This window comes from Oncorhynchus masou, chromosome 7, assembly GCF_036934945.1.
Source record: "Oncorhynchus masou masou isolate Uvic2021 chromosome 7, UVic_Omas_1.1, whole genome shotgun sequence".
Lineage (NCBI taxonomy): Eukaryota > Metazoa > Chordata > Actinopteri > Salmoniformes > Salmonidae > Oncorhynchus > Oncorhynchus masou.
In genome coordinates this window covers 26,516,288-26,529,825 of record NC_088218.1, presented here as the reverse complement: position 1 = coordinate 26,529,825, position 13,538 = coordinate 26,516,288, and the positions used below count along the sequence as shown (strand labels likewise).

The following is a 13,538-nucleotide window of genomic DNA, read 5'->3' as shown; positions in this document are numbered from 1 at the left end:
ATCCAAACTGCATGCAGACAGTATTTGAGGGAATCCTACTCCCAAATGCAGCACCAACATCAGAATTATCGCTCATCAAACTAACATGACCTTGGATAATAGGGAGTTGGTGTTTAAGAAACCATCATACAACTATCTAATTATCACATGGCTTGTCAATCTCGGGCCCACAGATCCTGCAGTGAATGCTGTGCAACCAATTGGCAGTCTGGTCCCCAAAGGGCAGCTCTGGTTCACTGGTCAAGGGTCAAAAGGTTGAGGTGGGTAACGGGGCACTCTGTTAGCAACAGCGTCTATGGTGTACGCCAGGACAAGGGCATTGCCTGCTTCTTTGAAACATATCTAGCTGTAACCTATATCATGTTGCTTTGGCAGTATAATTAAATATGCTGGGGGAAAAAAAATGCACTGCAGTTGACTGTGTGGATTGCTGGTGGGAATTTAATGTGACACTTTCCTGTCGAGGACCTGAAACGCCATGCTCCAGCCAATGTCAAGTCAAGGTTGCCCTGTAGCTGAGCAACCCAGGAGCGATAGATAGGAGCGCTGCAGTATCTGCAACTGTGCAGCCAAAGCTCTCTCCTCACATGCATGTGCACACACACACACACACACACACACACACACACACAAGCCCACTGCCTATCAGTCAGCCCATAAGCCCCGATGCAGATCAGCTAAGTCAAAGGTTAATGTAAAAACGTAGAAACGATTAGGTTTGGTGGGCCGTTTTCACTGCGCTATGAAAAGTCTGGAATTCCCTCTGCAATAACCACACCATGTTCAGTCCTGAGGGGAAAATTCCCAGTTCAAAAGCCAAGTCAATACTGTGTGTATAGTGAATCTACCTACCGTCAACAAGACTGCATTTCTTAACACAGAACATGGCGCTGACTGTTTTCTTGCCATGACTCCATAGTAGTACTCGGCGATATGGCCAAATTATCATATCAGTTTTTTCTCTCTCAGTATGACAGTATTTTATGTTTAGAAATTTGCTTTATGAATAGTACGTGCCCCTCGGGTGGCATCATACATTCTAAGTGATTTCAATGGGTCACTTCATTCTGAATGTTTTATACTATTCAATTCAACCAAAAAATGTACTGCACTTTAATCATTTTCTGCATTTCCTCACATGGCTGCACAATATGGGCCCCCCAAAAATTGAGAACTTATTTGTCACCAAATGTTGCAATTGTGATTTGACTTGCGATTTAGATGAACACACTTGGGTGAACATTTGGAATCATGGAAATTAGAATGTTTATTCTAATTCTATATTTAGAATATAACAGTGGAGGCTGCTGAGGGGAGGACAACTCATAATAATGGCTGCAAACATGTTTGATACCATTCACGCCATTCCAGCCATTATACTCCATCCCAGACATTATTATGAGCCGTCCTCCCGTGGAATATAAATATTAGTGGGCACTTTAAATACAGTGTTGTTTGATATGACAACAAATGAAAATGTCAGGGAGGAGTTATTGTGACAGGGTAGGAACCAAAGTATTTTTAATAGCTAGCTAGCTAACCAGCTAACTAGTTATTAGCAGCTAACATGATTTAGCTAAAACATGGTAAGGAAAAACAAACAAGCTGTTTGCAGATGTAAGAAAAATAAACTAAGTGTCATTTTAGAACGCTTGTGGATTTGTTAATAGAAGGAGGTCTGTGTGGAAAAAGGAATGGAGAGAGTGGAGAGGGATGACTCAAGTTATTTTTATTTAACCTTTATTTAACTTGGCAAGTCAGTTAAGAACAAATTCTTATTTACAATGAGGGCCTACCGTCGTAGTGGTTTAAACTATAAAAATGGAGGTTACACAAGGCAAATCACATTTAACAAATCAAATATTCAAATACCGTTATAGAAGGTAAAGTAAAAACCCCAAATGGTCCATGCATCAATACCGGTATATAGTAAAATACAGTATACCGCCCAGCCGTAATCTATAGTATTGAATAAAGCTGATAAACAGAAAAATCCAAAGCCCCATTTGAGAGGGAGATGCAAGTCCAGCAAAGCAGTTCCCCCAGCCTTTGCTGTTAAGACGCCAAAGCAGAAAACCAAATAACTGAATTAGCATGCTAACACTAAAAAATTGCACCAGAGCAGCACAGTGGGTCTCCTACAAGTCAGCCAAAACTCAGTAGGCAATAGCCGCTGGAAAGTAAACCTGGTGGCAAAAGGCACTCTATGCTATGGCCTTGTGACCAAAATCAAAGCATGTCACTTCCTTCATGCCCCTGAAATCAAGATAAGTTGGGGTAGGGTGTCATTGACAGCAACAAAGTTCAATGCACATTAATAATTTATTAGATCTTTCTTGACAGCCAAGCATGGCTTCTAGATTCAGACAGTGGAGCTTGGTTTAGGTGGAGCTACTGGGTGTGTGTGAGGCAATGCCAAACATGGCTGTTAAAAAACACTCACTCACTCTTCCTCTTCAGGTCTCCCTCTGACAAACACACACAAATGCATGCTAGTGGCATGGTGAGATGTCAGACAGAAATATCCTAGAGTAGACACGTTTTTGAGGGATATTAATTTCATTAGCTAAACAAAAGAAACAAAATAATCCAACCTGTGCAAGACTAATGATGTCAGGGCAAGGGCACAACCCAGCTTTTGGCAATAGCTAACTAGCAAATTAGATATGGCTAGGTCCAAAGCCTTCTTTTCTATTGCAAATAGAAAGCTATGGCCATGACATTCCTATTGAAGCGAAGCAAAATATTAAAATTAAAGCATACATAGGTAGCAAGCTAACTGGCCAGCTAACTGTCAATGGACCGTCGTTAGCTAGCTAGTCAGTCTGCTAGCCGTTGGCTTACATGATTGGCTGCTAGCTAGTCTGATTAGTCAGGCTGTAATACACAATTAAATTGGTATATACAGTCTGACACATTCGCGTGAAAAATCTTGTAAAATGTTCTTTAAAAGCCAGAATGTTGCAAAAGAAAATTGCGTTTTAACTTACTCTACCGGTTGTCTGTGCAGTTTGTCTTTGTCTAGATGCTCGAAATTTGACACACAATATCCACAGGAAAGTATTGTTTATCCAACTTTTTAGCAGTAGGTAGGTATATGGTTCAGTTAGGCACCTAGGTCAAATTAGTTTTACATTAGATATTCAGTTCTCTCTCATCAATAGCTATTGAGCATGCATGCATGCCACAACACAAATGTTATATTCTGAATGATTGGTTCAATATCTATTGAAGAGATAATATCCAATAAAACTACATGTATTACCTCGGTGCCGAACCCAACAATATAATAACATATGTAACTACCTACTTGCTCTCTAGTCGGGTAAACAATAATTTCTTGTGGATATTTTGTCTCAAATTAAGAGCAACTGAAGGGAAAGACAAACCACAGAGACAACCGGTAGAGTAAATTGAAATATTCAACATTCTGTCTTGTAAGGAACACTTACCCGATTTTGCACACAAACGTTTCAGCCTGTACATAATTTAACGTTAGCAATTCATTGTACATTACAGTCTGATTAATCCGTCTAACGTTAGTTGCTAACTAACGTTAATGTAAATAATTGCTAACTAACGTTAGGTAGCTTGCTTAACTTCACATTCAACACAAATTAACTTGGCTAAAGTAAGGAACCTTGGAAATATCATACACTAAAATGCATACAATGGCATATGACTGGTTAGCTAGCTAATAACACGAAATGGGCTGATAAGTGCAGTGCAGCGATTTCCTACCCTCCGTCTTGACTGCCCCCTACTAGCCACTGTTACCAGCTAGCTAGGCTAGCCAGCAATTCTTCCACATTTTTACTGATTGATTAACATATTTTTCTTACCTCATCGTTCGTTTTCCATTCTTAAATAATTGATAAGCTAAGGAACTGTGTGTTACTTATAAGATAAAAATGAATTAATTCCCCTGCAACGGTCGATTTAGCGAGATATTTCCCCTGTAATTGCAAATTCCCTTCCACCAAGGGCCCGCCGTAAGGCTACGCAAATTGGAAAATGGGGTACTACCGCGAGATGTTGAGTTTTCTGAGTATCTGCAATATCGAGCCAATCAGCGAACGATATAATATGATCGACGTAAAATTATACCAATCACAAATAGGAACAAATTGATGGAAGTGCCCCATTGGACCATAATCATTGATTGACAATGAATTCTGTGAATGCGATAAAACAAAAAATCGAATGGGCAGCTTAAACCAATCTCGCGGTATCAACATTTTTGGGCGTACGTAGGATTTATAGGAAACCATACAAATATTTGTTGATGCACGTAGTTAGCGGACCATAACTATTTTTCTGCCCATTTTCTTTTAACCGAAGACCGTTAGCTAATATCATATGTCCAATATTACATGTATTTGTTTTGTAAGATATATGTATACTCATTGACATGATTTAACAGTTTCTACTTTCAATGCACAGTTAAACAAAGAATTGCCAACTGGCGTCAGTTGCTCTAATTGCACCTGCCTATTGACAGTTATTCCGCCATGAAAGGGCTTTACTGTAAAGTGGGTGAAACTGCTGCAGAGGCGAAATTTGTCATCCAGGAAACGGTGAGTGCACAGCATAATAATGCAGCTAACACTTTTAGCAGGAAGGGTCATAGTTGGCTGTCTGACAAACTGACTGATTGTCTTTTCAACATGTCACAGAATGTACCCAGTGCCCTCGGTAGCAACCAGGTTAAAGTGCAAGTGAAGGCATGTGCCCTTAGTCCACTGGATTTAAAAGTAAGTGTAAATGTGTGTTATACTCATTGTATTGTCAATGTTGACTATATAGACCTAGCAATAGCCCTACTGTCTCAGTCATAATGGACAAGACTTACTGTTGTCACTTTCAATATACTGCTTAAAATCAGTATCAGACCTGTTTTATCTGAAAAAACTAAAATTGGGGACCAAAGTATATGTTACTTTTGGTCAGGGTTGCTGTAGGACAGGCCTACCTTACCAGACCACACATCATGTATGGCTGTATGGGCTACTTGTCACATTTCCTTACCCTCTGTCCTCTGGTTAGCTACATGAGGATCTAAAGTTGCAAAGGGACCTGGTGCCAGTAGGGAGGGAGATTGTTGGGATTGTCCTCCAAGGTAAACAGGATATTCACTTCATGGATTGTTTATGACTTTGATGTTTAGCACATTTAATTTCACAACATAGTATATTTTTGGAACAAACCTTTAATCGTTTGCAATATTTTTGTTCTGTCTTCAGTTGGGCCTAAGGTGACCTTTTTCCAACCTGATGATGAAGTTGTAGGTAAATATTACAGGTGGGATCTGAACCCGCTACATAAGGATAAATCATAGAGCTTCAAAACATCCCCTTATTTTGATGATTCTGACATTGTCATCGGCAATGTTCCCGATAACCTAAAGACCCTTCCCATTTATCATTTTTGGATATGACCATGGTGTATTTATCTAGGCTTTGCTTTTCCCTTCTTTCGCATGACAGGAATTCTGCCCTTGGATACAGCGACGTCTGGTTTGTGCGAAGCTGTCGTCATCAACGAGAATCATCTTGGTATGTTGCACACGTCCAAAATCCAAGTGTTAAACAAGAGTACATCTATCGCATCTATTAGCATTTGTTGGTACAAATTAATAAAGGAATAAAGGGATTTGTTGGTACAAATTAAGTAATTGTTTCTTCTGCAATAAATGAGTGACTTTTGTGTTCATTCACCAGTGCAGAAGCCAGAGAAGTTGAGATGGGTGGAGGTGGCAGGGGCTATTCGGGATGGACTCCGGGCCTATACAGCCCTCCATACCCTAGCCCGTATGGCATCCGGGCACACACTGCTGGTGCTGGATGGAGCCAGTGTAGGTATTTCCCCATAGTGGCCCCTCATCTGAGCATTCAATGGGACTGTAGAAATCCATAATTGGACATCACAAGAAGATGGCAGCAAAGAATTTTAATAGTAGCACACAATTGTCTTTAAGAGAACAAGACTACTAACTACTATTTTGGCTGTGTTTATACCTTTCAGCCCTTTGGAGTTCTGTCCATCCAGCTGGCCCACTACCATGGGGTTAAAGTACTGGCGTCAGCTCTGTCCTCCGAAGACCAGAAGTTCCTGGAGCAGCTTCGGCCCAGCGTCGGTGAGAACAGGGAGGGGCCTGTGTGTGTGTGTGTGTGAATAGACAAGTGGTGTTACAGTAGAGAATGTGTTGGAAGTTGAGGATTGTAAATTGATGCAGCTGGGCAATAATGGATGTGGAGACAGTGTTACTGTCTGTTACCTAAACTACTCTCATCATGAAAAATAAGGTAGTAAAGTTTTGACAGCAACACACAGGGCCGTTTTTTTCAGACACAGGTTAAGCAGGCCCAGACTGAAAAGCATGCGAGATGGAAATTCACAGGGAAACTGTCCCGTAGTGTTTAATCCTAGTCTATGCTCTCTGTTTCCTCTCTCATTCTCTGCTGTTACCACTCTTACCTCTGTCACTCCTTTGACTCAAATCACGCATTCTAGGACTGCGAGCGTCTCTTGTAGGTAAGTCGTGTGTGTGTGTGTGTGTCCCCTTGCAGGTCAATGGAAATGGAGTACCAAAAAATGCTTATTTATTGTTTGCACACTGTTTGGCATGTAGCCTTCATAAGGGATTTCCCTGTCCTGTGTCTAGCCAGAGTGATAGGTGTGTGGGATACCAAGGTGGACCTGGTGGATTCCTGTTTGGAAGAGACAGGCGGTCTAGGGGTGGACATTGTCATTGACTCTGGAGGTAAGAAGCCAATGTAGGGCCATAGGTTGTTGTTATGCTAGCTAGCTTTGTCTAACATGAATTGTAGTGCTGTGTGTGCGCTTTTGTGATTTTTGTATTTTAACAACGGTAAAGCTTTGTAACAGGAATAGAAAGAAAATGGAGTCACTGTTGTGCCCTGTTGTTTTTATACCCCTGACACAAGCTTACAGTACCTTGCGAAACTATTCGGCCCCCTTGAACTTTGCGACCTTTTGCCACATTTCAGGCTTCAAACATAAAGATATAAAACTGTATTTGTTTGAAGAATCAACAACAAGTGGGACACAATCATGAAGTGGAACAACATTTATTGGATATTTCAAACTTTTTTTAACAAATCAAAAACTGAAAAATTGGGCATGCAAAATTATTCAGCCCCCTTAAGTTAATACTTTGTAGCGCCACCTTTTGCTGCGATTACAGCTGTAAGTCGCTTCGGGTATGTCTCTCAGTTTTGCACATCGAGAGACTGAAATTTTTTCCCATTCCTCCTTGCAAAACAGCTCGAGCTCAGTGAGGTTGGATGGAGAGCATTTGTGAACAGCAGTTTTCAGTTCTTTCCACAGATTCTCGATTGGATTCAGGTCTGGACTTTGACTTGGCCATTCTAACACCTGGATATGTTTATTTTTGAACCATTCCATTGTAGATTTTGCTTTATGTTTTGGATCATTGTCTTTTTGGAAGACAAATCTCCGTCCCAGTCCCAGGTCTTTTGCAGACTCCATCAGGTTTTCTTCCAGAATGGTCCTGTATTTGGCTCCATCCATCTTCCCTGTCCCTGCTGAAGAAAAGCAGGCCCAAACCATGATGCTGCCACCACCATGTTTGACAGTGGGGATGGTGTGGTCAGGGTGATGAGCTGTGTTGCTTTTACGCCAAATATAACGTTTTGCATTGTTGCCAAAAAGTTCAATTTTGGTTTCATCTGACCAGAGCACCTTCTTCCACATGTTTGGTGTGTCTCCCAGGTGGCTTGTGGCAAACTTTAAACGACACTTTTTATGGATATCTTTAAGAAATGGCTTTCTTCTTGCCACTTCCATAAAGGCCAGATTTGTGCAATATGACTGATTGTTGTCCTATGGACAGAGTCTCCCACCTTAGCTGTAGATCTCTGCAGTTCATCCAGAGTGATCATGGGCCTCTTGGCTGCATCTCTGATCAGTCTTCTCCTTGTATGAGCTGAAAGTTTAGAGGGACGGCCAGGTCTTGGTAGATTTGCAGTGGTCTGATACTCCTTCCATTTCAATATTATCGCTTGCACAGTGCTCCTTGGGATGTTTAAAGCTTGGGAAATCTTTTTGTATCCAAATCCGGCTTTAAACTTCTTCACAACAGTATCTCGGACCTGCCTGGTGTGTTCCTTGTTCTTCATGATGCTTTTAACGGACCTCTGAGACTATCACAGTGCAGGTGCATTTATACGGAGACTTGATTACACACAGGTGGATTGTATTTATCATCATTAGTTATTTAGGTCAACATTGGATCATTCAGAGATCCTCACTGAACTTCTGGAGAGAGTTTGCTGCACTGAAAGTAAAGGGGCTGAATAATTTTGCACGCCCAATTTTTCAGTTTTTGATTTGTTAAAGTTTGAAATATCCAATAAATGTCATTCCACTTCATGATTGTGTCCCACTTGTTGTTGATTCTTCACAAAAAAATACAGTTTTATATCTTTTTATGTTTGAAGCCTGAAATGTGACAAAAGGTTGCAAAGTTCAAGGGGGCCGAATACTTTCGCAAGGCACTGTAAGAGGTGTCTTGAAGTTATTGTGGTGATGTGTGTGTTCCTCCAGTGAGATTGCATGAGGAGGAGCCAGAGGCCAGGTGTCTTCTGCCATACAAGCATGACATCATCACCCTGCTCGGGGTCGGAGGTCACTGGGTTACAACTGAGCAAAACCTGCAGGTAGACTGCAGTCAAGTATTCCATCCATTTGGGTTGGATTAGAGCAGCCATTTGGCAGTTCAGTTCCGCTAGTCATCATATGACAAAATTTATTCATCACTACTTGTCACACTCATACATACAATGGGTGATTGAAATGTTGCTTGTTTGTTAATGTGTGCTTTCTGAAGTTAAACATACTGCAAAAAAACAGACCTTGTACACTGCCAATGTTATGCTGGGAGGAGTGAAGAGATCTGGGTTAATGGTGTTTCCTGTAATAATGTGTACAGTTGAAGTCGGAAGTTTACATAAACCTTAGCCCAATACATTTAAACTCCGTTTTTCACAATTCCTGACATTTAATCCTAGTAAAAATTCATTGTCTTAGGTCAGTTAGGATCACCACTTTATTTTAAGATTGTGAAATGTCAGAATAATAGTAGAGAAGGATTTATTTCAGCTTTTATTTCTTTCATCACATTGCCAGTGGGTCAAAAGTTTACATATACTCAATTAGTATTTGGGAGTACTGCCTTTAAATGGTTTAACTTGAGTCAAATGTTTCGGGTAGCCTTCCACAAGCTTCCCACAATAAGCTGGGTGAATTTTGTCCCATTCCTCCTGACAGAGCTGGTGGAACTGAGTCAGGTTTGTAGGCCTTCTTGCTCGCACACTCTTTCAGTTCTGCCCACACATTTTCTATAGGATTAATGTCAGGGCTTTGTGATGGCCACTCCAATACCTTGACTTTGTTGTCCTTTAGCCATTTTGCCACAATGTTGGAAGTATGCTTGGGGTCATTGTCCATTTGGAAGACCCGTTTGCGACCAAGCTTTAACTTCCTGACTGATGTCTTGATATTGCTTCAATATCCACATAATTTTCCATCCTCATAGATGGCATTATTTTGTGAAGTGCACCAGTCCCTCCTGCAGCAAAGCAACCCCACAACATGATGCTGCCACCCCATGCTTCACGGTTGAGATGGTGTTTTTTGGCTTGCAAGCCTCCCCCTTTTTCTTCCGAACATAACGATGGTCATTATGGCCAAACAGTTCTATTTTTGTTTAATCAGACCAGAGGACATTACACCAAAAAGTACAATCTTTGTCCCCATGTGCAGTTGCAAACTGTAGTCTGACTTTTTTTATGGCAGTTTTGGAGCAGTGGCTTCTTCTTTGCTGAGTGGCCTTTCAGGTTATGTCGATATAGGACTCATTTTACTGTGGATATAGATACTTTTGTACCTGTTTCCTCCAGCATCTTCACAAGGTCCTTTGCTGTCGTTCTGGGATTGATTTGCACTTTTCGCACCATAGTACGCTAATACCTAGGAGACACCACGCGTCTCCTTCCGGTATGACAGCTGCGTGGTCCCATGGTGTTTATACTTGCGTACTATTGTTTGTACAGATGAATGTGGTACCTTCAGGCGTTTGGAAATTGCTCCCAAGGATGAACAAGACTTGCGGAGGTCTACAAAAAAGAAATCCTGAGGTCTTGGCTGTTTCTTTTTAGTTTCCCATGATGTCGAGCAAAGAGGCACTGAGTTTGAAGGTAGGCCTTGAAATACATCCACAGGTACACCTCCAATTGACTCAAATGATGTCAATTAGGCAATCAGAAGTTTCTAAAGCCATGACATAATTTTCTGGAATTTTCCAAGCTGTTTAAATGCACAGTCAACTTTGTGTATGTAAACTTCTGACCCACTGGAATTATGATAGATTATTTCACTGTGTCTGTAAACAATTGTTGGAAAAATTACTTGTCATTTACAAAGTAGATGTCCTTAACCGACTTGCCAAAACTTTAGTTTGTTAACAAGAAATTTGTGGAGTGGTTGAAAAATGAGTTTTAATTACTCCGACCTAAGTGTATGTGAACTTCAACTGTATTTGTCGCAGTCTTCCCATTGACCTTCAAGTGGATTTGCTTAAGTAAGTACACAACGTCTTTTGTTTGGGATTTAATCTGAGCTCGTCTCTTCTGTTTCTTAGCTGGACCCTCCAGATAGCCGCAGCCTCTTCCTGAAGGCCGCCTCCCTGTCCTTCCTCAACGAGGAGGTGTGGGGGGCATCCAGTGCCCGCCAGGGGAGGTACCTCCGTATCCTTTAGCCTACCCATCCCCTCTGGGTCAGCCTCTGGAGGGGGCAGGAATTTAAAATCTAACTCTAATTCATTGAGATTAAACAAACATATTAAAATGAAAATCTGATATATTAGCAATGCTCAACCCCTTATAATTGCTATTGTGTTACATGTTAACCTTACATGCTCCTTTTCAGACATCATGAAGGATATAGTGGAGAAGCTTTCCACTGGGACCTTAAGGTACAGCAGAACTGCAATAATGAGTGTGTATGTGCAGTGCAAGTGTGAATAAGCAAGGGCCTCCCGAGTGGCACAGCGGTCTAAGGTACTGCATTGCAGTCCTTGAGGCGCCACTACAGACTGGGTTCGATCCCAGGCTATGTCGCAGCTGGCCGTGACCGGGAGACCCATGAGGTGGCGCACAATTGGCCCAGCGTTGTTGGGGGAGGGTTTGGCCGGCCGGGATATCCTTGACCCATCGCACTCTATCGGCTCCTTGTGGCGGGCTGGGTGCATGCACTCTGACTTCGGTTGCCAGCTGTACGGTGTTTTTTCCGACACATTGATGCAGCTGGCTTCCAGGTTAAGCGAGCAGTGTGTCAAGAAGCAGTGCGGCTTGGCAGGGTCGTGTTTCGGAGGACACATGGCTCTCGACCTTCGCCTCTTCCGAGTCTGTATGGGAGTTGCAGCAATGGGACAAGACTGTTACTATCAATTTGGATATCACGAAAGAGGGGTGAAAAATATGTTTGAGTAAGCATGATTATACTGTACGTTTGATATTGGTATGTTTGAGTTTGTTTATCCTGGTGGACAGCGCTCACATTGCCCTCTGTCTTATGCAGGCCCCAGCTAGAGGACCCAGTGCCTTTGTATGATGCCACAGTTTCCATGGAGATGGTGCAAAATAAACAAGTCCGGAAGAGGTTGGTTATTCAACTCTGAGGCGGACAGACACTCTGGTCCAGCATTCCCCTTGTCAAAGACAGGCCCCCAAATTCTGCCTCTCATATTTCCTATGTATTTTTGGCCAGCAGTGGTGGAAAAAGTACCCAATTGTCATAGTTGAGTAGTAGTAAAGATACCTTAATAGAAAGTTACTCAAGTAGAATTTTATTGGGTGACTTATTTGAGTAAGTCTAAAACCATTTGGGATGTAAATGTAATTGCTCAAATATACTTAAGTATCAAAAGTAAAAGTATAAATTCAAATTCCTAAGGATAGCCAGGGGCACACTCCAACATTGACATTTATTTACAAAAGATGCATGTGTTTATTGAGACCGCCATAGCATAGGCAGTAGGGATGACCACTTGTTCTCTTGATAAGTGTGTGAATTTCACTTTTTTTTCTGTCCTGCTCAGCGTTCAAAATGTAACGAGTTTTTGGTTGGAAGGGAAAATGTATGGAGTAAAAAGTAAAATATTTTCTATAGGAATATAGTGAAGTAATAGTACAGATACCCCAAAAAACAACACTTTGAAGTACAACTTAATCGGTGGTGTAAAGTACTTGCCAGTCATTCCAATACAATGTAAATATGTGCAAAGTTTGAGTTGATCAAAACATATCAAATGAGATGGATATCTAAATGTTTGCTCTGCTTAGTGTAATTACATACAGCACATTTGAGGTTTGTCCTTTTTATTAAAAACCTTTGTTGTTAATCCTCAAGCATTGACATTTTTTTTACAGCCTCCAGCAGAGCAACACATTAGTGGCATGCTTAGTAGGACACACTGTAGAAAATCATTTCGCAACAGACATCTGTAGAACCTTCTGTTTGAAAAAGGTTTTCAGTTTGGTGCCTTACTGAACATGACCCAACTTGAATTCTACATTAACTGCAACTGTGCTTTTCATGTGTCATTTGTGACCAGAGAAATTCTCACTAAATGATTAATCTAAGGTGGGGAAACAGCAATGTCCTGTTAGTGGAGGCTTTCCGGGATTGGAGAGATACTATTGTCCACCTGTACCACTCTCTGAGGGCATATCAGAAGTGTTGAGATGGGTCACTTCCAAATAGTTTGTCCTTCCAGTCAACACACTGTCCTCAGGTAACCCTCACTGTGATTGGCCAGAGTTAACAGGGCTACGTTCAGTACAATGGAACAGAAACTGTGCTGTACTGAAACGATCAGTTGAAAAAAAACATGGAGGGGTGTGGGTTCAAAATGCACCGCTGTCTTTTAAATGCGTCACTCATTGCTTCAACCCACACTGTGGCAAACGCACTTCAAAGTGTTCAATAACATACAAAAACTTTGTACTGAATGACACCATTTTCCCAAACTGTTCCGCAAACGTTCAAGCGAACTTAGTGCACCCCTGATTTCTTTGATTAATTGAATCGCTAGACAAGTTAATGGAAACAACTTGTGACAGTGTCCTTTTGCTGGGCCACTTCCACTGCACTGATAATGAAACAGACATGGTAGTCTCCTCATAGAAGCATAGCCTGTGATAGATAAAGTGACCGGTTCTGGAACATCATACTAAGTTGTGCATGCTGTTCTATCTGCTTGGCAACAATTGTTTCTGAAGACTCTGCAGCATTTCCTGGTTACGACCCAGAATTCCTTGCTCCTTTCGTCGTAGACATTCCACCACAGCTAGCTGCTCCTTGAGAGACTCGTCTGCTCTCTCGGTCAGTTGTGATATCTGTAAAAACAAGGAGGATAAAGCCTCACACACTTTCAAAACAAGCTCATTGTCAGATCCTAGAATCCGCTCATCAGCAAAAACCTAAATAAGCTT

The 13,538-nt window shown here is 41.5% G+C and overlaps 2 protein-coding genes across 5 annotated transcripts in view; one reads left to right on the top strand and one right to left on the bottom strand.

Moving 5' to 3' along the window:
* LOC135543594 (intersectin-1-like) overlaps positions 1 to 4,002 on the bottom strand; it is a 60,243-nt gene extending 56,241 nt beyond the window's left edge. For all 3 annotated transcript variants that reach the window (XM_064970982.1, XM_064970983.1, XM_064970984.1), the window contains exon 1: positions 3,843 to 4,002. The gene's annotated coding sequence lies outside the window, so the exon portion shown is untranslated. The remainder of the gene's footprint in view (positions 1 to 3,842) is intronic.
* A 253-nt stretch (positions 4,003 to 4,255) lies between these two features.
* Positions 4,256 to 12,452, top strand: LOC135543593 (quinone oxidoreductase-like protein 1). Of its 2 annotated transcripts, XM_064970980.1 has the most exons (13): positions 4,256 to 4,577; positions 4,677 to 4,754; positions 5,047 to 5,119; positions 5,244 to 5,288; positions 5,487 to 5,555; positions 5,721 to 5,854; positions 6,025 to 6,136; positions 6,514 to 6,534; positions 6,665 to 6,763; positions 8,590 to 8,702; positions 10,685 to 10,790; positions 10,972 to 11,017; positions 11,623 to 12,452. In XM_064970980.1, the coding sequence occupies exons 1-13, from the start codon at positions 4,512 to 4,514 to the stop codon at positions 11,720 to 11,722; spliced, it is 1,062 nt and encodes a 353-aa protein (XP_064827052.1). In that variant the 5' UTR covers positions 4,256 to 4,511; the 3' UTR covers positions 11,723 to 12,452. The 2 variants fall into 2 exon arrangements, with proteins under 2 accessions (XP_064827052.1, XP_064827053.1); XM_064970981.1 differs by lacking the exon at positions 6,514 to 6,534.
* The last annotated feature ends 1,086 nt before the right edge of the window (positions 12,453 to 13,538 follow it).